The 20506-nt window shown below is 47.5% G+C and overlaps 1 protein-coding gene across 4 annotated transcripts in view; it reads right to left on the minus strand.

The window, feature by feature from the left end:
* Positions 1–20506, minus strand: part of abcc2 (ATP-binding cassette, sub-family C (CFTR/MRP), member 2) — a 115771-nt gene that overhangs the window by 13279 nt on the left and 81986 nt on the right. For 2 of the 4 annotated variants that reach the window (XM_072238956.1, XM_072238952.1), the window contains 10 exons: positions 19503–19635; positions 17947–18073; positions 10849–11068; positions 10279–10433; positions 8374–8529; positions 6974–7173; positions 5636–5762; positions 3624–3725; positions 2196–2339; positions 1182–1340 (listed from right to left, as the gene is read on the minus strand). In XM_072238956.1, coding sequence (XP_072095057.1) covers positions 1182–1340; positions 2196–2339; positions 3624–3725; positions 5636–5762; positions 6974–7173; positions 8374–8529; positions 10279–10433; positions 10849–11068; positions 17947–18073; positions 19503–19635 — 1523 coding nt within the window. The remainder of the gene's footprint in view (positions 1–1181; positions 1341–2195; positions 2340–3623; positions 3726–5635; positions 5763–6973; positions 7174–8373; positions 8530–10278; positions 10434–10848; positions 11069–17946; positions 18074–19502; positions 19636–20506) is intronic. The other 2 variants (XM_072238953.1, XM_072238954.1) reach the window with 2 other exon arrangements.

The raw sequence follows: 20506 nt of genomic DNA on the forward strand, positions 1-20506 counted from the left end.
CTCTCTATTTTTTTTGCTCTCGGCACTACTTATTTATTTTTATATTGTAACTTATCGTGTTTTATTATTATGTATTGCAATGTACTGTTGCCACAAAACTTTCACGAGATATACCCTGTGTTTCCTACCTACCTGCGTGAGCTAGTGATATTCAATCTGATTCACTTACCATCAAATACCTACTCACACTGATCCCACTTTATTATCCCACCTCCCTATCAACTCCCCCCAGGGTCGACCACTTACCGACAAACCGGGACAATCTGGCAGTGACCGATTAGCCTACGGACCTGCAGGTCTTTGGGAAGTGGGAGGGAACTGGAGCACCCAGAGGAAGCCCAGATGGGCACAGGGAGAACATGCAGACGCCTGGGTCAGGATCAAACTCGGGTCCTTGGAGCTGTGACGCAGTGGCCCTATCCACTGTGCCACGGTGCTGCCAAGGGTCGTTCTGAGCCAATAGCTCTTTCCCAGATGGCATCACGTGGATGACCCAGTGGTTGCTGTGTGTGTGGGATTTTGCTGTGCACAAAAATGGTAACTGGGTGTAATGGTGCCAATAGCGGACTACTGGTTACAGAGCACATTGTGAGATCCTGGATGTAGCTGTACACGTGTGCCCTTCTACATCCTGTGAAAGCAAAATTTACTTTCAAAATGCATCTACTGTGTCTCAGCATGTATTATGTTAGGATTCATTTTCTTGCAGGCACTTACGGGAAAATAAAAATATACGGTAGACTTTATGAAAGAACTGTACATAAGCAAAGACTGACAAATAACCAAAGTGCAAAAGAAGACAAAAAATCGTGCAAATAAAAAATAATTATATTGAGAGCAGGAGTTGTGGAGTCTTCGAAAGTTGTTTGATCAGCCTTCTTCGTACATATGTCGTGGGTACACATGTGGCCTTCTGTGTACATGTGTCCCATGTATATATGTGGTCTTCTATGTACGTGCATTGTGTGACCTGGTGAAGGGCCACAATTTGAAACATCGACTGTTTATTCCTTTCCACGCTGCCTGGCCTGCTGAGTTCCTCCAGCATCTTGCGAGTGTGTTACTCTGGATTTTCAGCACCTACTGAATCTCCCGTGTTTATCCTGCGTACACACGCGACTTTCTGTGCACACGCACATCCTGAGGGAATGAGAGCCCGTTTGTGTTTCCTACCTGCTTACCTGTGGAATGATGGTGAGCCTCTGCCTCAGGTCATGAAGACCGATGGTGCTGATGTCCAGTCCGTCGATGAGGATCTTCCCCCCGGCTGCTTCAATGATGCGGAACAGACAGTTGGTCAAAGAGGACTTCCCAGCGCCTGTCCTCCCAACAATGCCGACCTGTGAGTGAGGGGTGAGAAAGAGATGAGGGTTCATATTGGGGAAGAGGGTGTCCAATATTTGGGGGAGGAAGACATCGGGGGAAACAATTTGGGGGATGGGGGTGGAAGAGGATTAGGATGCTTGGATGGAAAGAGGGGTTGGGTGAGTTGGAATGGGAACAGTTTGGGATGGTTGGATAGGGAACAATTTAGGATGGTTAGATTGGGAGTTGAGAAGATGGTTGGGGCAGTGCAAGGGAAAAGAATTAGTAAAGCTGGATAGGGAGAAAATTGGGACAGTTGGATGGGAGGTTTGAACATTTGGATGGAGACGAATAGGATGGTTGGATGGAAAGGGCGTTGGTACATTTGGGTGGAATGACTGGATGGAGAAAGTTGCAATACTTGGACGGAAGATGAGTTGGAACATTGGATGGAGAGTGTTGGGATGGTTGCATAGGAGGGCACTGGGATGGATGGATACAGGGTGAGTTGGGACAGATGTAGAAGGTGTTGGGATGGTTGAGTGGAGAAAGTGTTAGATCAATTGAATTGGGAGTGTGCTGGGACAGTTGGATATTGTGGAAGTTGAATGGAGTGGGGGTCAGAGAGCTAACAATGCCTCAGCTGGAGTATTGGGTCAGTTATTGGTTCCAGGTTCGGAGGTATCAGAGTTCGTGCAAACATCTGCTAATGTACTTCTATACCCTATCATCTTGTACTCCTTCCCCTCCCTCCCTCCCATCTTCTTATTCTGGCTTCTGGTATCAATAAGCGGTCTTGGCCGGAAACATTGACTGTTCACGCCCCTCCACAGATGCTGCCTGACCTGCAGAGCTCTTCCAGCACTTTGAGTATGTTGCTGAATCTTTACCTTCTCATTGGTCCTGATGTCACAGGAGAATCCTTGCAACACCAGGTCCAGCTCTGGCCGGTATCGTACCTCGTAGTCCACAAATCTGATCTCGCCCTTTGATGGCCACCTCTTTTCTGGTCTGTTTTCCAGTACCCAAGGTGCCTGAGGGACATGAGATAAATAAAATTAAAATTGAACGGACAATGCATTTATCGTTCTATTAAAGGCCCGTTCCTTAATGAAGAATGCGTGGGGATAGGGTAGTGGGTGTGGGTTTGAGTGGGTGCCTGGAATTCATTGCCAGGGATCTTCAGAGATTCATAGTGGTAACTACAATAGCCATGTTTGAGAGACTTTTAGATAGGCACATGACAGGCCTGGACGGAGTAGTCAAGACAGATTAGTTTTCTTAGAGTCGAAATGTCTAATACTAGAGAAACATCTTCTGTACTCTTTTCCATAGATGCTGCCTGGCCTGCTGAGTTACTCCAGCGTTTTGTGTGTGTTGCTCAGATTTCCAGCGTCTTCAGATTCTCTCTTGTTTGTGAAGAAGAGGACACGCACTTAAGATGAGTTCAACCGAAATGTATGGGGCATGTTTTTTTACACAGAGTGATCAGTGCCTAGTATGTGCTGTCAGGAGTGGTGGTGGCAGTAATTATGAGGCTTTTAGATCGGTGTGTGAATATACAGAGAATGAAGGGCATTGTGACAGCAGAAAGAGTTAGTTAGCTGTTTAATGACTAGTTCAATTAGTTCAGCAAACCTCGTGAGCAAAAAGGCCTTGTTCTGGGTTCTATATTCTATGTATCAGCCAGGACATAGATTATAAAAGCTTAAGGTTAAGGTACAACTTTATAAGCCATTGGTTAGGCCACAGCTGGAGTACCATGTACAGTTTACTGTCGGAAGGATGTGATTGCATCGGAGAGGGTGCAGAGGAGATTCTTCAGGGATGAAACATTGTAGTAATAAGGAGAGACTAAAAGCAACAACAGAAATGCTGGAAGAACTCAGCCACTCAAGCAGCATCTGTGGAAGGAACTGGAAGAATGGACCTTTCCTCAGAGCCTCTGAAAAGGCTGGGTTTGTTCCTGCATTGGATAAGGTTGCTACATTCTAAAGATGTATGGGTTAAGGTTAGTGAGTTGTGGGCATGCTCTATTGGAACCGGGAGCATGGCAACACTACGGACTGCCCCCAGCACATCCTCGGACTGTGTTAGTCGTTCACACAAATGACACGTTTCACTGTTTGTTTTGGTGTGAGTAATCGAACCAACGGCTAAATCTCAGCGTAAATCAGATGCCTTGTGTCTCAGCTCCGGTCTTTACGAAATTTAACTGCCCCATGTGGCCGGTGCTTCCCCTGACCAAACTGTGCCAGCTTCCCTCTCCCACGGGACACTGCCCCCAACCCCCCGTCCATCCCTCCCAGCCTGGGCACCTCATTTTCCAGCTGGCTGTACTCGGCCACCCTCTCCACCGACACGATGTTGGTCTCCAGTTCGGATGTCTGCCTCACCAGCCAGTTCAGTGCCTGCGTGACCTGCAGAGAAAAGGAGGGGTGAAAGAGATGGTTAAGTACAGAGAGTGGGGTGGGCGGTGGAGGGGTTGTGGGCTACAGCTCATACAGTGCCCAGCCTAGACGCAACACTCACCGCTGCAGGGGCCTGAGACGTGGTGTAACTAATAGAATGCTGACTTCCCACACCGTGACAGGACGGGGTCTGTGTCTGTGATTCTCCACACTGTGACAGGATGGGGTCTGTGTCTGTGATTCCCCCACACTGTGACAGGACGGGGTCTGTGTCTGTGATTTCCCACACTGTGACAGGACGGGGTCTGTGTCTGTGATTCCCCTACACTGTGACAGGACAGGGTCTGTGTCTGTGATTGCCCCGCACTGTGACAGGACGGGGTCTGTGTCTGTGATTGCCCCACACTGTGACAGGATGGGGTCTGTGTCTGTGATTCCCCCACACTGTGACAGGACGGGGTCTGTGTCTGTGATTTCCCACACCGTGACGGGACGGGGTCTGTGTCTGTGATTCCCCACACTGTGACAGGACGGGGTCTGTGTCTGTGATTCCCCCACACTGTGACAGGACGGGGTCTGTGATTCGCCACACTGTGATAGGACAGGGTCTGTGTTTGTGATTCCCCACACCGTGACAGGATGGGGTCTGTGACTGTGATTCCCCCACACTGTGACAGGACGGGGTCTGTGTCTGTGATTCCCCCACACTGTGACAGGACAGGGTCTGTGTCTGTGATTGCCCCACACTGTGACAGGACGGGGTCTGTGTCTGTGATTCCCCACACTGTGACAGGACGGGGTCTGTGTCTGTGATTCCCCCACACTGTGACAGGACAGGGTCTGTGTCTGTGATTTCCCCACACTGTGACGGGACGGGGTCTGTGTCTGTGATTCCCCCACACTGTGACAGGACGGGGTCTGTGTCTGTGATTGCCCCACACTGTGACGGGACGGGGTCTGTGTCTGTGATTCCCCCACACTGTGACAGGACGGGGTCTGTGTCTGTGATTCCCCCACACTGTGACAGGACAGGGTCTGTGTCTGTGATTGCCCCACACTGTGACAGGACGGGGTCTGTGTCTGTGATTCCCCACACTGTGACAGGACAGGGTCTGTGTCTGTGATTCCCCCACACCGTGACAGGACGGGACAGGGTCAGGGTCTGTGTCTGTGATTCCCCACTCTGTGACGGGATGGGGTCCGTGTTTGTGATAACCCCACACTGTGACAGGACAGGGTCTGTGTCTGTGATTCCCCACACTGTGACAGGACGGGGTCTGTGTCTGTGATTCCCCCACACTGTGTCGGGATGGGGTCTGTGTCTGTGATTCTCCCACACTGTGACAGGATGGGGTCTGTGTCTGTGATTCCCCCACACTGTGACGGGATGGGGTCTGTGTCTGTGATTCCCCCACCCTGTGTCGGGACGGGGTCTGTGTCTGTGATTCTCCCACACTGTGATAGGATGGGACAGGGTCTGTGTCTGTGATAACCCACTCTACGACGGGACGTGGTCTGTGTCTGTGATTTCCCCACACGGTGACAGGACGGGGCCCGTGTCTGTGATTCCCCACACTGTGACAGGACGGGGTCCGTGTCTGTGATTCTCCCACACTGTGACAGGATTGGACAGGGTCTGTGTCTGTGTCTGTGATTCCCCCACACAGTGACGGGATGGTGTCTGTGTCTGTGATTCCCCCACACTGCGATGGGACGGGGTCTGTGTCTGTGATTTCCCCACACAGTGACAGGACGGGGTCTGTGTCTGTGATCGCCCAACTGGGACAGGACGGAGTCTGTGTCTGTGATTCCCCCACACAGTGACAGGACGGAGTCTGTGTCTGTGATTCCCCACACTGTGACAGGACAGGTGCATCTGATTCCCTACATTTGGATGGGACCTGGCTCCGGTCACTCACATTTAGTGCGTATGAAATGGACAGTCCAACTACCCCACTCTGCAGGCTTCCTCTGGCCACCACAGCAAACAACCCAGCGAAGAACACCACCAGGTTGCCAACAAACTCCAGCCGAATTGCAAGCCACCTGTCAATAAAAAGGGATGCTCAGAGCACAGTATCCCAACAGCACACAATCGCACAGTAGAACAGAGGTTAGCGTAACGCTTTACAGGGCCAGAGATCGCAATCGGGGTTCAATTCCAACCGCTGTCTGTAAGGAGTTTGTACGTCCTCCCTGTGACCCAGTGGGTCTCTTCCCACATTCCAGACATACAGGTTACGGCTAGAAAGTTGTGGGTAAGTTATGTTGTTGCCAGAAGCATCACATACTTGGACTGTGTTGGTCATCGACACAAATGAAGCAGGTCACTGTATGTTTCATTGTACCTGTGACAAGTAAAGCTGGAGCTTTAAAATCACATGGACTCATCTTGATAATTTCTCACAGAGAAACAGCCCAAATCCTTTTCTGAGCAGGGAACAGTTTCGTGCCAATTATGGTTCAGGGGACCTTCCTTGTGTTTGCAGCTCCTGAGAATGAATCCAAAGTGCTCACTTCCCACTGGAAACTGCAGATGCTGGAATTCTGAAATAAACTTACCCCCCCCCCCCAAAAAAATAATGGAAAACCTCAACAGATCAGGCAGTGCCTGAGGAGAGAGAAACAGGATTAAAGTTTCAGGGTCCTTCGTCAGAACTTGTCCTGGCTTCTCTATCACCTAGGTTAACTTGCCCCTTCTTCTCCGTTCTCATGAAGGGGTTCTGATCTGAAATGTCGCTCAGTTTTTCCATCGCTTTCTGCAGTCTTCCCACCTTCTAAAAGTCTCAGCCTGAAATGGCGACTGTTTATTCCCCTCCATAGGTGCCGCCTGACCAGCTGAGTTCCTCCAGCATTTTGTGTTTCGCTCCGGATTTCCAGCATCTGCAGAAATCCTTGTGTTTCCAGACACATGATTCCATTTCAGATTTCCAGCATCTTCAATATTTTTATTTTCAAACAGCTATTGGTCCAGAGTCATAAAGGGCCAAGATCGTAAATGTCCTCCCCTTACGGGGAATTGAGTTCAAGAGCTGTGAGGTAATGTTGCAGCCTGTCCTGTTCTATATTCTGTATGCCAGGGATCTCAGGGTCACCTCTGCTGAGTTATTACATTCCAGATTTATGGAGTTAAGGGAACTGAATTTCCCAGTGGCCATGCAGAACTCTTCTGTATAATTCACGCAGTAACATAACATCAAGGTGCTGTAGCCAAGCTGTTTAATTCTACTCAGAAATGTCAGAGGAAGCACCCATACCTGTTGGAGATAAGGCAGGGAAAGACACACTTCTGGTTGTCATCCACGATCTTGTCGTTGAGGACCAGGAAGCGTGTCTGGTGTCCGTATGCGCGGATCAGGGCCAGACCAGTCACCGTCTCCCCAAAGTGGGAGTAAATGGGCGAGCGGGTGACAGAGTCCAAACGGCGCAGCTGCCTGGACGTGACGACGTAAAACCTCTGAAATGAGAATCATTCTGCTGATCAGTGACGAGAGACAACAACAAATTAGGCCATTCAGCCCATCATTTGCTCAACTATATAATCATAGCTAATTTATTTTCCCTCTAGCCGCATTCTCCTGCCTTCACCCATGGCTGAACATGGTGTCAAGGACCCAAAAAATCTCCAAGATGCAAAAAGACAACGGCTGAATTTACACAAACGTTCCTAATCGCTCTTAGTCTTTCAGTCAGAATCAGATATAAAGGAATGTTGGATACATTTAACAACCTTTATTTACACCGTCCTAACACACACTCCCCCTACGCTGTCCCATCGCACGCTCGCTCTACGCCGTCTATGCTCTCAGCTGAGGCAGCATGTTGTGTCCTTGAGCAAGGCACTTAACCACACATTGCTCTGCGACGACATTGGTGCCAAGCTGTATCGGCCCTAGTGCCCTTCCCTTGGACAACATTGGTGGCGTGGAGAGGGGAGTCTTGCAGCATGGGCAACTGCCAGTCTTCCATACAACCTTGCCCAGGCCTGTGCCCTGGAAACCTTCCAAGGCGCAAATCCATGGTCTCATGAGGCTAACAGATGCCTATAAAGTCATTAATGTTTATCTGATGCTATGTGCCTGTGATGCTCTAAGTAAGCTTTTCATTGCTCCAGAGGAGGGTGAATTAGACTACAACCATGTAAACTGGTTAGGGGTGAAAGGTGAAAAGTTTTAAGGGGAACCTGAGGGGAAACTACTTCACTCAGAGGATCACGAGAGTGTGGAATTAGCTGCCAGCATGAGCGCATGCAAGCTCGATTTCAACATTTACCCAAAGTTTGGATAGGTACACGGAGGGTAGATGTATTTAGGGCTAAGGTCCCGGTGCAGGTCAATGGGAGGAGTCATCTTAAATGATTTGGCATGGACTAGATGGGCCAAAGGGCCTGTTTCTGTGCTGTACTTCTCAATGACTCTATGGCTTTGTACATAGATGTACTTGTGAATTAGACAATAAAATCGAATTTGACTTTGGAATTCCCACTTGGATTTACTCATGACTGATCTATACTGCTGGACAACAACTCAGCTTCTTCCCTCAATCATATCCCTGCTAGAAATACTGGCCTGGCCTGCCCACCTGCCCCTTCCGGATGGGCCTGATCCTTTGGCATTTCACAATGCAACAGGCACGGGGAGGTTCCTGCCCTACTAACCTGTACGAAATAGTAGAATATACCAAGGGGCACGATCACAATGGTAAAGTAAGGTGTGGCCAGGCAGATGACCAGCAGCGTGCTGAGCACACCGAAGAAACACGACAGCCAGCCCCGCAGTGACATTGGGATTGCCTCATCGATGGTGTAAATGTCCTGCAGAGGGAAGGAGACAAAACTCACTGTTAGAGCTCTCACTGCCTTCCTAAGAATGCAGTGTGACCTGATCAAAGGGTTTTGCAACTCTCTCCGCTCTTTATTTTCTCACGGGGTGTCAGCGACAACAGCCAAGTCAAATTGCTCTTTCCAGTTTGGAGATTAAAGATTAACTTTATTTGTTACATGGACATTGAAACACTGCAATATGCAATAAAGTGTGCCATGTGCGTCAATGACCAACGCAGTCGAGTATTGTGCAGGGGGCAGCCCGCAAGTATCGCCAATTACTAATCATAACCCATGCAACTGTTGGAATGTGGACAGAAGCTGGAACACGCAGAGGGGACCCACACAGTCATGGGGAGAACATACAAACTCCTCACAGACAGCGTCATTGAACTCTGATTGCTAATGTTGCAAGGTGTTACGTTAAGTGCTACAGTACCATGTACCACTACAGTACTGTTTTGCCCCATCCTACCTCCATGCATTGTTGTAATGAAATTATCTGTATGGATAGTGTACAAAATATGTTTTCCATTACATGTGACAATTTAAAGAACATCAATTTACTGAGTTACCAAGACTGTACAGATCCAAAAAAGCAGCTTAACCTGGGAGGGAGGCGGTGTGGGAGAAGGGGGTTATAGGTATCCGATCCACCAGGGATAGACACACCTTGAAGGCATTAGACGAGGTCAGATTTTTTTCAATGCAAAGTGACGCTGGCAGTTCAGGGTGGGAAGGAGGACGAAGGTAGGAGTGTGGGGCCAGCGTGTGAAGTGTGGGAGTCAGAACCGAAGACTTTGTGGCCAAGTTTGGAGGGACGGGTAGTGCCAAGGAAGCAGGGAATCTTTCGAAGGTCTCAGACAGATTAGAATAGGCAAAGAAGTGGCAGATAGAATACAGTGCGGGAAAGTGTGTCGTCGTGCACCTTAGTAAAAGGAATAAAGATGCAGATTATTTTCTAAATGGGAGTGATTTCAGAAATTGGAGGTGCAAAGAAACTTGGGAGTCCTTGTGCAGGATTACTTAAAGGTCAGCATGCAAGTTGAGAAAGTGGTAAGGAAGGCAAATGCAATGTTAGCATTGATTTTGAGAGGATCAGTATAGAAAGGAAGGATGTGATGCTGAGGCTTTATGAGGGATTAATCAGCCCACACGGAGTATTGTGAGCAGTTTTTGCCCATATTTGAAAAAGGATGTGTTGGCATTGGAGAGGATCCAGAGAAAGCTTACAAGAATAATCTCAGGAAAGAAAGGCTTAACATATTACGATGGCTGTAGGCCTGTGCTCACTGGAGTTCAGAAGAATAAGAGGGGAATCTCATTGAAAGCTATAGTATATTGAAGGGTCTAGATAGAGTGGATGTGGAGAGAATGTTTCCTATAGAAGGGGAGTCCAGGACCAAGAGGGCACAGCCTCACAATAGAAAGTCTCTTCAGAACAGAAATCAGGAGGGTAGCGAATCTGTGGAATTCATTGCCACAGACGGCTGTGGGGGACAAGTACGTTTAAAGCAGAGCGTGGCAGTTTCTTGATTATTCAGATTGTGAAGGATTACGGGGAGAAGGCAGGAGACTGGTGTCGAGAGGGAAAATAAGTCAGGCATGACTGAATGGCGGAGTGGACAGAAGGGGGACAAATGGCCTAATTCTGCCCCTATGCCTTATGCTCCTTTGGCTCCGATCTGACACAGTGGGCAGCCCTGAATCTACCGGGTGGCTGTAATAGGAATACTGCACCTTGGCAAATCTGTTGACAATCCTGCCTGTTGGTGTGGTGTCGAAGAAGGACATGGGAAGATGCAGGATGTTGCGGAGCAGGCGGGAGTGTAGGTCCCGGGCGGCAACGATTGTCCTCTCCGCCACCAGCAACACTCCAAGTAACACGAAGATACCTGAGGAACACACAGAGGAAACAAGCATTTGCTTATCCATAGCTATCTCCAGCTTACTAGGGAATAGTCAGAGGCCACTTGTCCTTTCAATTCTGCCGTATAATTTGATCCGTTCTGAATTCCACCCACCCAGAATGGGTCCACAGTCCTTGGCAGCTTCACCCAACAAATCCCCACAATGATGATCAAATAACTAAAGCTGGTTGAAATCTAAAATAAAAACAGGAAATTTTGGAAACACTCAGCTAACAGAGTTCTCATGTTTCAATCTCTCCACAGATGCTACCTGTTTCCAGAATTTTCTGAATTAGAAGCTGCCAGTACTCAACAAACCTTAGAGGCAGGCTACCACCTCAGATCTGAGAAGGGACCCCAGCTGGCCCTGTCCCTGCGCATTGAAGCAAGACCCACCAACCTTGGGCGAGTCCCAGCACTCCAAAGATGCCAATCCTCCAGTCCCTTACAGTGACCTGGTCAGTGGTGTTGATATAACGGTTGGCGTCATTGGTCCAGTCGCTAAGCCATAAATTCTGTCCAATGGTAGCCATGTTCTGAGCGAGGTACATCAGTACAATCAGCATGGAGTACAGCCAGCCAATGGCATGAAAGTACTTCCAGCAGACTTTGAACTTCACCTGTCAAACAAAGCAAAAATAACCACAACCCTTAATAGGAACAAAGAACTGGTGGGGAAGGTGGGAGGAGGGGTGGACGTTTTCCCAACAGGGCAGGCAGCATCTGCGGGGACAGAGGCCATTAATACTTCAGATTGATGACTTGGCACAGGATTGGGAAAGGTTGAGCTCAGAAAGAAAGGAGCAATACAGGAAACAAGAAGATGGATTGTTATGGGGTGGAAAGAGCATGGAAACTAACTATGAGTAAGGGCAGTGGTGGAAGTCTGGCTGCCTCCTCTGCCATTCCAGTCCTAATGAGGGGTCTTGGCCTGAAACGTCAACTGTTTATACCTCTTCATTGATGCTGCCCGACCTGCTGAGTTCCTCCAGTGTTTTATAAGTGTTACTTTGCTGGAAATCTATGGCATTGGTCACGGGAGCATCGGCGTCAGCTCTTGTCCTCTGGGATGATAATTAGTACCTTGATCATTGGAATCGCAGAGAAGTGTAGCATGGAAACAGGCCTGTCAACACAATGCATGTCACCTAAGATCCTAGCAAATCTCTACAAATGTACTCTGGACACATTTTGACTGGTTACGTCACTGTCTGGCACAGAGGGTCCACTGCATAAAAAGAGGGCTGTAGGCAGAGTTACTCCATCATGGCACAAGCCTCCCACCACTGAGGACATCTTCAAAAGGCAGAGCCTCAGAAAGGCAGCGGACCCCAAACACCAAGGTCAGCCCTCTTTTGAATACAGCCATCCGATCAGAGGTGGAGGAGCCTGAAGACACACAATCAACAATTCAGGAACAGCTTCTTCCCCTCTGCCATCTGAAAGCTCTCTTTTTTCTTTGCACTATTTATTTAATTTATATATATATCTTGTAATTTATAGTTATTATATTATTTATTTATTGAGATACAGTGTGGAATAGGCCTTTCTGACCCTTTGAGACGTTTCGCCCAGCAATCCCCGATTTAATTCTAGCCTAATCACCGGACAATTTACAATAACCAATTCACCTACTAACTGGTACGTCTTTGGACTGTGGGAGGAAATCAGAGCACCCAGAGGAAACCCACGCGGTCCTGGGGAGATCGTACGAACTCCTTACAGGCAGTGGCAGGAATTGAACCTGGGTCGCTGGTACTGTAAAGCGTTGTGCTGACCACTATGCTACTGTGTATTATATATGGCAATGTACTGCTGCAAAACAACAGATTTGATGATAGGTGCCAATGATATTAAACCCGTTTCTGTATTCTGTATTGCATTTTAAAGCATATTTTATGTCTGTCAGTGATAGTAAACCGGTTTCTGAGAGCATACAGACCCACCAGCCACTTACACTAATCCTACACTAATCCCACTTCACTCTCCCCGCAATCCCACAACCCTCTAGATTCCACCACACACACAGCAAGGGGATTAAGAAGTCGTTACAGGGTTCCCCTGTGGCCGTTCCCCTCAGCAACAAGTACACCACTTTAGATTCTGCTGGGGGAGATGACCCATCAGATCACGACAGCAGCATGCAGGCTGGTAGCACGGTTGCCGGCTCTGGGGCTCGACAGGGAAGAGTAAAGTCAGGCAGTGTGGTAGTTAAAGGGGACTCAATAGTTAGAGGGACAGAAAGGAGATTCTGTGGCTGCAAGAGAGACTCCAGGATGGTGTGTTGCCTCCTGGGTGCCAGGGTCTGTGATGTATCAGAGCGGCTGCTGGATGTTCTTAAAGGGGAGGGCAACAGCCAGAGGTGGTGGTGCATATTGGCACCAATGACACAGGCAGATACGGAGAAGAGGTCCTTCGTAGTGAGCGTATGGAGTTAGGAAAAGGATCTCCAAGGTAGTAATCTCTGGATTACTCCTGGTGCCTCGGGCTCGTGCAGGTAGGAATGGGGAGATAGCACGGATGAATGAATGGCTGTGGAGATGGTGCAGGGGGCCAGGGTTTCAAGTTCTTGGATCATTGCAGCCTTTTCTGGGCAAGGGGTGACCTGTACAAGAGGGACAGGTTACACCTGAACTGGAGGGGAACCAACATCCTGGCCGGGAGGTTCGCTGATGCTACTCGGGAGGGTTTAAACTAGTTTTGTAGGGGCTGGGGACCGGAGCAACGGGTCAGTAAGGGAAGAAGTGGACAGAAGGTGGACATCAGGGAAATTATTGAAAGGAAAAATTTTAATGACAGGTATGATGGGATGGATAGTATAAAGTGTGCATATTTTATTGCTAGGAGTATTATGGGTAAGGATGATGAGCTTAGAGCACAGATCAGTAGATGGAACTACGATGTTGTGGCCATCACTGAAACTTGGTTGACAGAGGGGCAGGGATGGATGATTAATGAACCAGGTTTGTGAAGTTCTAAAAAAGATAGAGGAGGAGGTAAAGCATGGGGGGGGGGGCGGGGGGTAGGAGTTGCAATACTAACCAGGAGCAATATCACTGCTGCACTCAGAGGAGACGTAATAGAGGAGACAGACACCGAGTCCATTTGGGTAGAAGGAAGGGGGCAATCACACTGATGGGATGGTACTATAGACATCCCAATAGACACCAGGACATTGAGGAACAGATATGTAATCAGATTAAGGAAATGTATAAAAATAATAGGGATGTTGTCACAGGGGATTTCAAATTCCCTTATATAAACTGGGACCTTATTAGTGGAAAGGGGTTTAGATGGGGCAGAATTGGTTAAGTGTTTTCAGGAGGGTTCCTCAAGTCAATATGTGTACGGTCCAGCAATTGGAGGGGCTGTACTGGACCTGGTGTTGGGTAGTGAGCCTGGCCAGGTGACTGACCTTTCAGTGGGTGCCTTATGAAAATAGGTTGAGTGAACTCGGCCTTTTCTCCTTGGAGTGACAGAGGATGAGAGGTGTCCTGATAGAGGCGTATAAGATGATGAGAGGCATTGATCATGTGGATAACCAGATAACAATTACAGCATGGAAACAGGCCATCTTGGCCCTTCTAGTCTGTGCCGAACTCTTACTCTCACCTAGTCCCACCGACCTGCACTCAGCCCATAACCCTCCATTCCTTTCCTGTCCATATAGCTGTCCAATTTAACTTTAAACGACAAAATCAAACCTGCCTCAACCACTTCTGCTGGAAGCTCGTTCCACACAGCTACCACTCTCTGAGTAAAGAAATTCCCCCTCATGTTACCCCTAAACTTTTGCCCTTTAACTCTCAACTCATGTCCTCTTGTTTGAATCTCCCCCACTCTCAATGGAAAAAGCCTATCCATGTTAACTCTATGTATCCCCCTCATAATTTTAAATACCTCTTTCAAGTCCCCCCTCAATCTTCTACGTTCCCAAGAATAAAGACCCAACTTGTTCAACCTTTCTCTGTAACTTAGGTGATGAAACCCAGGTAACATTCTAGTAGATCTTCTCTGTACTCTCTCTAATTTGTTGACATCTTTCCTATAATTCGGTGACCAAAACTGTACACAATACTCCAAATTTGGCCTCACCAATGCCTTGTACAATTTCCACATACATCCCAACTCCTATACTCAGTGCTCTGATTTATAAAGGCCAGCATACCAAAAGCTTTCTTCACCACCCTTTCCACATGAGATTCCACCTTCAGGGAACTATGCACCATTATTCCTAGATCCCTCTGTTCTACTGCATTCTTCAATGCCCTACCATTTACCATGCATGTCCTATTTTGATTAATCCTACCAAAATGTAGCACCTCACATTTATCAGCACTAAACTCCATCTGCCATCTTTCGGCCCACTCTTCTAACTGGTCTAAATCTCTCTGCAAGCTTTGAAAACCTACTTCATTATCCACACCTCCACCTATCTTAGTATCACCTGCACACTTACTCACCCAATTTACCACCCCATCATCCAGATCATTAATATATATGACAAACAACATTGGACCCAGTACAGATCCCTGAGGCACACCACTAGTCATCGGCCTCCAATCTGACAAACAGTTATCCACCACTACTCTCTGGCGTCTCCCATCCAGCCACTGCTGAATCCATTTTACTACTTCAATATTAATACCTAACGATTGAACCTTCCTAACCAACCTTCCATGTGGCACCTTGTCAAAGGCCTTACTGAAGTCCATATAGACAACATCCACCACTTTACCCTCATCAACTTTCCTAGTAACCTCTTCAAAAAGTTCAATAAGATTTGTCAAACATGACCTTCCACGTACAAATCCATGTTGACTGTTCCTAATCAGACCATGTCTATCCAGATAATTATATATACCATCTCTAAGAATACTTTCCATCAATTTACCCACCACTGACATCAAACTCACAGGCTGATAATTGCTAGGTGTAGTCTTAGAACCCTTTTTAAACAATGGAACAACATGAGCAATACCCCAATCCTCCGGCACCATCCCTGTTTCTATTGACATTTGAAATATTTCTGTCAGAGCCCCTGCTATTTCCACACTAACTTCCCTCAAGGTCCTAGGGAATATCCTGTCAGGATCTGGAGACTTATCGACTTTTATATTCCTTAAAAGCTCCAGTACTTCCTCTTCTTTAATCGTCATAGTTTCTATAACTTCCCTACCTGTTTCCCTTATCTTACACAATTCAATATCCTTCTCCTTAGTGAATACCAAAGAAAAGAAATTGTTCAGAATCTCCCCCATCTCTTTTGGCTCCGCACATAGCCGTCCACTCTGATTCTCTAAGGAACTAATTTTATCCCTCACTATCCTTTTGCTATTAATATAATGGTAGAAACCCTTGGGATTTATTTTCACCTTACTTGCCAAAGCAACCTCATACCTTCTTTTAGCTTCTCTAATCTCTTTCTTAAGATTCCTTTCACGTTCTTTATATTCCTCGAGCACCTCATTTACTCGATGCTGCCTATATTTATTGTAGATATCTCTCTTGTTCTGAACTAAGTTTCCAATATCCCTTGAAAACCATGGCTCTCTCAGACTTTTAACCTTTCCTTTCAACCTAACAGGAAGATAAAGATACTGTACTCTCAAAATTTCACCTTTAAATGACCTCCATTTCTCTATTATATTCTTCCCATAAAACAAATTGTCCCAATCTACTCCTTCTAAATCCTTTCGCATCTCCTCAAACTTGGCCTTTCTCCAATCAAGACCCAGCACGGATGGAAAGCATGCAAGGGAGCTGGCTGGATTTGAACTCGGGAGCCTTTGCTCCAACGTCTGGTGCTGACGCCAAGAGGGACTTAGGAGTCCTCCTGCAAGACTCCCAGAGGGTTAACTCACAAGTTGAGATTGTGTGTGGTAAAGAAGGCAAATGCAATGTTGGCATTTAATTCAAGGGGAATAGAATATAAAAGCAAGGAGATAATGCTGAGCCTTTATAAGACACTTGTCAGTCCACACTTGGAGTATTGTCAACAGTTTTGGGCCTCAAATCTCTGGAAGGATGTATTGTCACCGAAGAAAGTTCAGAGGACATTCATGAGGATGATTCTAGGAATGAAGGGGTTAACATATGAGGAGCTTTTGGCAGCTGGGCCTGCACTCACTGGAATTTAGAAGAATGCCTGGGGATATCATCAAAGCCTTCTGAATGTTGAAAGGATTAGATGGGGTTGATGTGGGGAGGATGATTCCTATGGTGGAGTTATGCAGAACTAGAGGGCACAGCCTCAAAATTGTGGGGCGACCCTTTAGAACAGAGGGAAGGAGGAATTCTTTTTAACCAGAGAGTAGTATTTAAGGTATATTTACAGCAGAAGTTGATAGTTTCCTGATCGTTCAGGGCATCAAAGGATATAGCGAAGGGGCATGTGTATGGGGTTGTGTGGGATCCTGGATTAGCCATGATGGAATGGTGGAGGGCTCTTGATGGCTGAATAGCCCAATTCTGCTCCGATGTCTTATGGTCTTTCGGTTGAAATCCGCCGGAGGAAAGGAGAGAAATGCCAGCGAAAGAAAGCAATGGCAGAAATGTAGTTGTACAACACAGTATCAGGCCAAATCGTCCATCCCAACCTAAATATCTAACGGAGTGTAATCCTTTGGTCAAAACATGTTCTAGTGTATTCATACTGTTATGTTTGTTAGGTATTTTATTTTCTGCTGCTTTTCTGTAAAATGCAGTGTGTGCTGTTAATTAAGCTTCACGGTCCAGTATTTTGGTTTCTGCTAAGATAAGGAGCAATTTGATCACCTTATGAATGTCGTGTCATCCAGTTGGGTTTGCCTTGATAATATTCTGTCCAGAGGGATGCTATGGAACATTTGAGGGAGATTGGCAGCATCAGGTTTCCAGGAGCTGGTGGGTTGGTTTTTGGGTCTTTTTGGCAAGCGTTGGATGAAGGAGGTGTGGAGCAGAGTGAAAGGGAAGACCCTCGCAGACCCCCGACCGAAGGAGAGATACATTTGTAAGGAGTGCTTTGTGCAGACAAATGGTTCCATGGAGAGACTGCAAATAATTCTGAGATAGCCTGTCAGTTCATAATGGACTCGAGGGAAGTTCGAACTGTGGCTGGTGTCTGTCAAGCAGAAGGCATTGCCAGCGACAGCGGTAGAAACGAATGCAATAGGGTCTTTTAAAAGATGCTCAGATAGGTACACAGAGCTTAGAAAAATAGAAGGCTATGCGGTAGGGAAGTTCTAGGCAGTTTCTAGAGTAGGTTACATGGTCGGCACAACATTGTGGGCCGAAGGGCCTGTAATGTGCTGTAGATTTCTATGCTCTATGTTCTAGGTACAGGCCAAATGGCATCTAGGTCACCATGGACAAGTAGGGCCTCAGGGCCTATTTCCATAATGTATGACTCTCTGTCCTCATCACTACAATCAGGACCACTTCATGCCAACCATAACATTTGATAGCCAATGTCTCAGGAGCCATCCCCAGCCCTTCCATGGACAGAAAAAAACATTACCTTTCCCGTTTCCATGGTCTCATCCTCTATCAACCTTTGACCCTTCACCGCCTCCACTTGCCCCTTTTCCTTTGGCACCAGGTTCTTGTTTCTTGTGGACCTCTTCAGTGACATTCTCACGCTGCTTCTGTTGAGGGAAGGACACCAAACGCAGCGTGGAGATCACTTTCGTTCAAAATTCCGCTGGCTGGCTGCCTATTCAAGTGGGAGTTTGTGTATGAATGGGAGAGTGTATACAGAACCTGTGTAAGAGACATGGAGACAGACAGTCACAGAGACACAGAGAGAGAGAGAGAGAGAAAAAGATAGAGAAAGACAGCCAACAGAGAGAGCAAGGAACTATGTCTGTGTGTGTTTGTGAGCTTCAATGACCAGAGACCAAAAGCTGATGGTGACTGGGAAAAGGTGCAAAGAGGGACTCCTGCACTGACTGGGAATGTGGAGTGTAGGATGGCAGTGGAGGTGAGGGCAGCAGATTCCACCACTGCACTTTGAACCGTCCCGAGTACAATGCAATGGACTCTTGACCTCACAATCCACCTCGTTTTGACCTTGCACCCTATTGTCTGCCTGCACTTCAGTTTCCCTGTAGCCGTACCACTTTATTCTGCATTCTGTTATTGTTTTCCCTTGTTCTGCTGCAATGCAGTGTCCTGAGGAGACGATTTGTATGGATGGATTTCAAAACAAAAGCTTTTCACTGTACCTTGGTAAATGCGATACTAACAAATCAGTTTACGTACATTTTTAAAAAAAATTACTGAGATACAGCAAGGAATACACCTGTCCATCCCTTCAAGCCACACCATCCAGCAACCCCCTGATTTAACCCCAGCCTAAATGACCATTCAACCGACCAATCAGTACATCTTTGGATTGCGGGAGGAAATCCATACAGTCACGGGGAGAAGGTACAAACTCCTTACAGGCAGCAGTGGGAATTGAACCAGGGTCACCTGCGCTGTAAAGTGTTATGCTAACCACGACAGTACTGTGCTGCCCTACAAAGGTTACATGGACCTACGGGGTAATCGTCCTGATCAGTATCTCTGGCATTTGAAGATGTCTCCTCAGGCAAGGTACTCTGATACTGGATGAATTGTTTTGTGAAATGGAGGGCGACGCTACAGTGGAGGTTTACGTTATGGTCCAGCCTGACCACCATGGAGACTGGGACTATTTGTATTTTTCACATGGGGAGCATGAAGGAGATCAGTTGGTCCTCCTTTCAGTGAGGATTTGAACAGACTTTTAACAGTTCCAAAAAACAGGTTGCCACATATTCTTGGCCAGGTATTTTCCCATCTCTGTTGTTGCAAAGCGGTGAATTATTTGGTTTCCTGACCAGGACGGAAGACCAACTTAGTGGAATGAAATTTTTTGTGGTTGTGAAAATTTTCTTGAGTTGAACTAAATAAAAGCCTATGGAAGAAAAATAAGAAAGGGTCTCCGCTTTTGTGTATGGACACGCGGACAGCTTCATGGATTGGAAAGATTGCTAATCCCGCAGTCACCTTTGTGAAGCGATAACCACAGACCTCACTCCAGAATCTCACCTCCCCGTCCTGCGCCTGGCTCGGTCACTGAGCTCCCGTTTCAGCTCCAGGGTCACCGCGTCACTTGGGTGTTCATCTGCCTTCGGTCCGTGATCTTCACCCATTATGAGATCCTCCTCTGTAACCGTGGTAACTGAAAGCACAAAGGGCCATGGGGATGATAAAAGACAGGAAATCACTTGGCTAACTGAAGGAGCTATGCCCTCAGCCTCTCCTCTGTTATGTTCCCTGGAAGTTGGAGGTCAGATATCTACAAGGACTGGATTTACAGCATGTGTCTCTTAGTTCTACTCAATCTGCTTCCAGCCTGCAAGACTGGAAACAAGGCCAGTGCACCAGTTACTTCATCAGGAAGCTAACCCTAACCCTAATGCATGTCCCCTTTCATCCTCACCAATTTTTTACAGATGCACCATGGCTCCCTCTGCACTGTCCTGGTAACACTCCCAGGGCAAGGACAGCATAGGTTAGCCACTGTGTAAACAATCCGTATCAATGGCTTTGATACAAACCATTGCTGGAGAAACTCAGGCAGCGTGGCCGGAGGGAAATGGATGGTTGGTGTTTTGAGTCAAGCCTGAAAGAGAAGAGGGGAGATAGCCAGTATAAGGAGGTGAGGAGTAAAGGCAGAGCAGGAGCTGGGAGGTGATGGGTGGATCTACTCCAGGTGAGGAGGGATGGGCAGATGCAGGAGGGGGGGAGTGGGAAGTAACATTGACTGGGAGGTGATGGGTGGATCCAGCTGAGGGGTGATGGGCAGATGGAGGAGGGGGGGGAGTGGGAAGTAACATTGACTGAGAGGTGACAGGTGGATCCAGGTGAGGAGTGATGGGCAGATGGAGGAGGGGGGAATGGGAAGTAACATTGACTGGAAGGTGACGGGTGGATCCAGGTGAAGAGGGATGGGCAGATGGGGGGGGGGAGTGGGAAGTAACATTGACTGGGAGGTGATGGGTGGATCCAGGTGAGGAGGGATGGGCAGATGGAGGAGGGGGGAGTGGGAA

The sequence above is a fragment of the Mobula birostris genome, chromosome 21, assembly GCF_030028105.1.
Source record: "Mobula birostris isolate sMobBir1 chromosome 21, sMobBir1.hap1, whole genome shotgun sequence".
NCBI lineage: Eukaryota > Metazoa > Chordata > Chondrichthyes > Myliobatiformes > Myliobatidae > Mobula > Mobula birostris.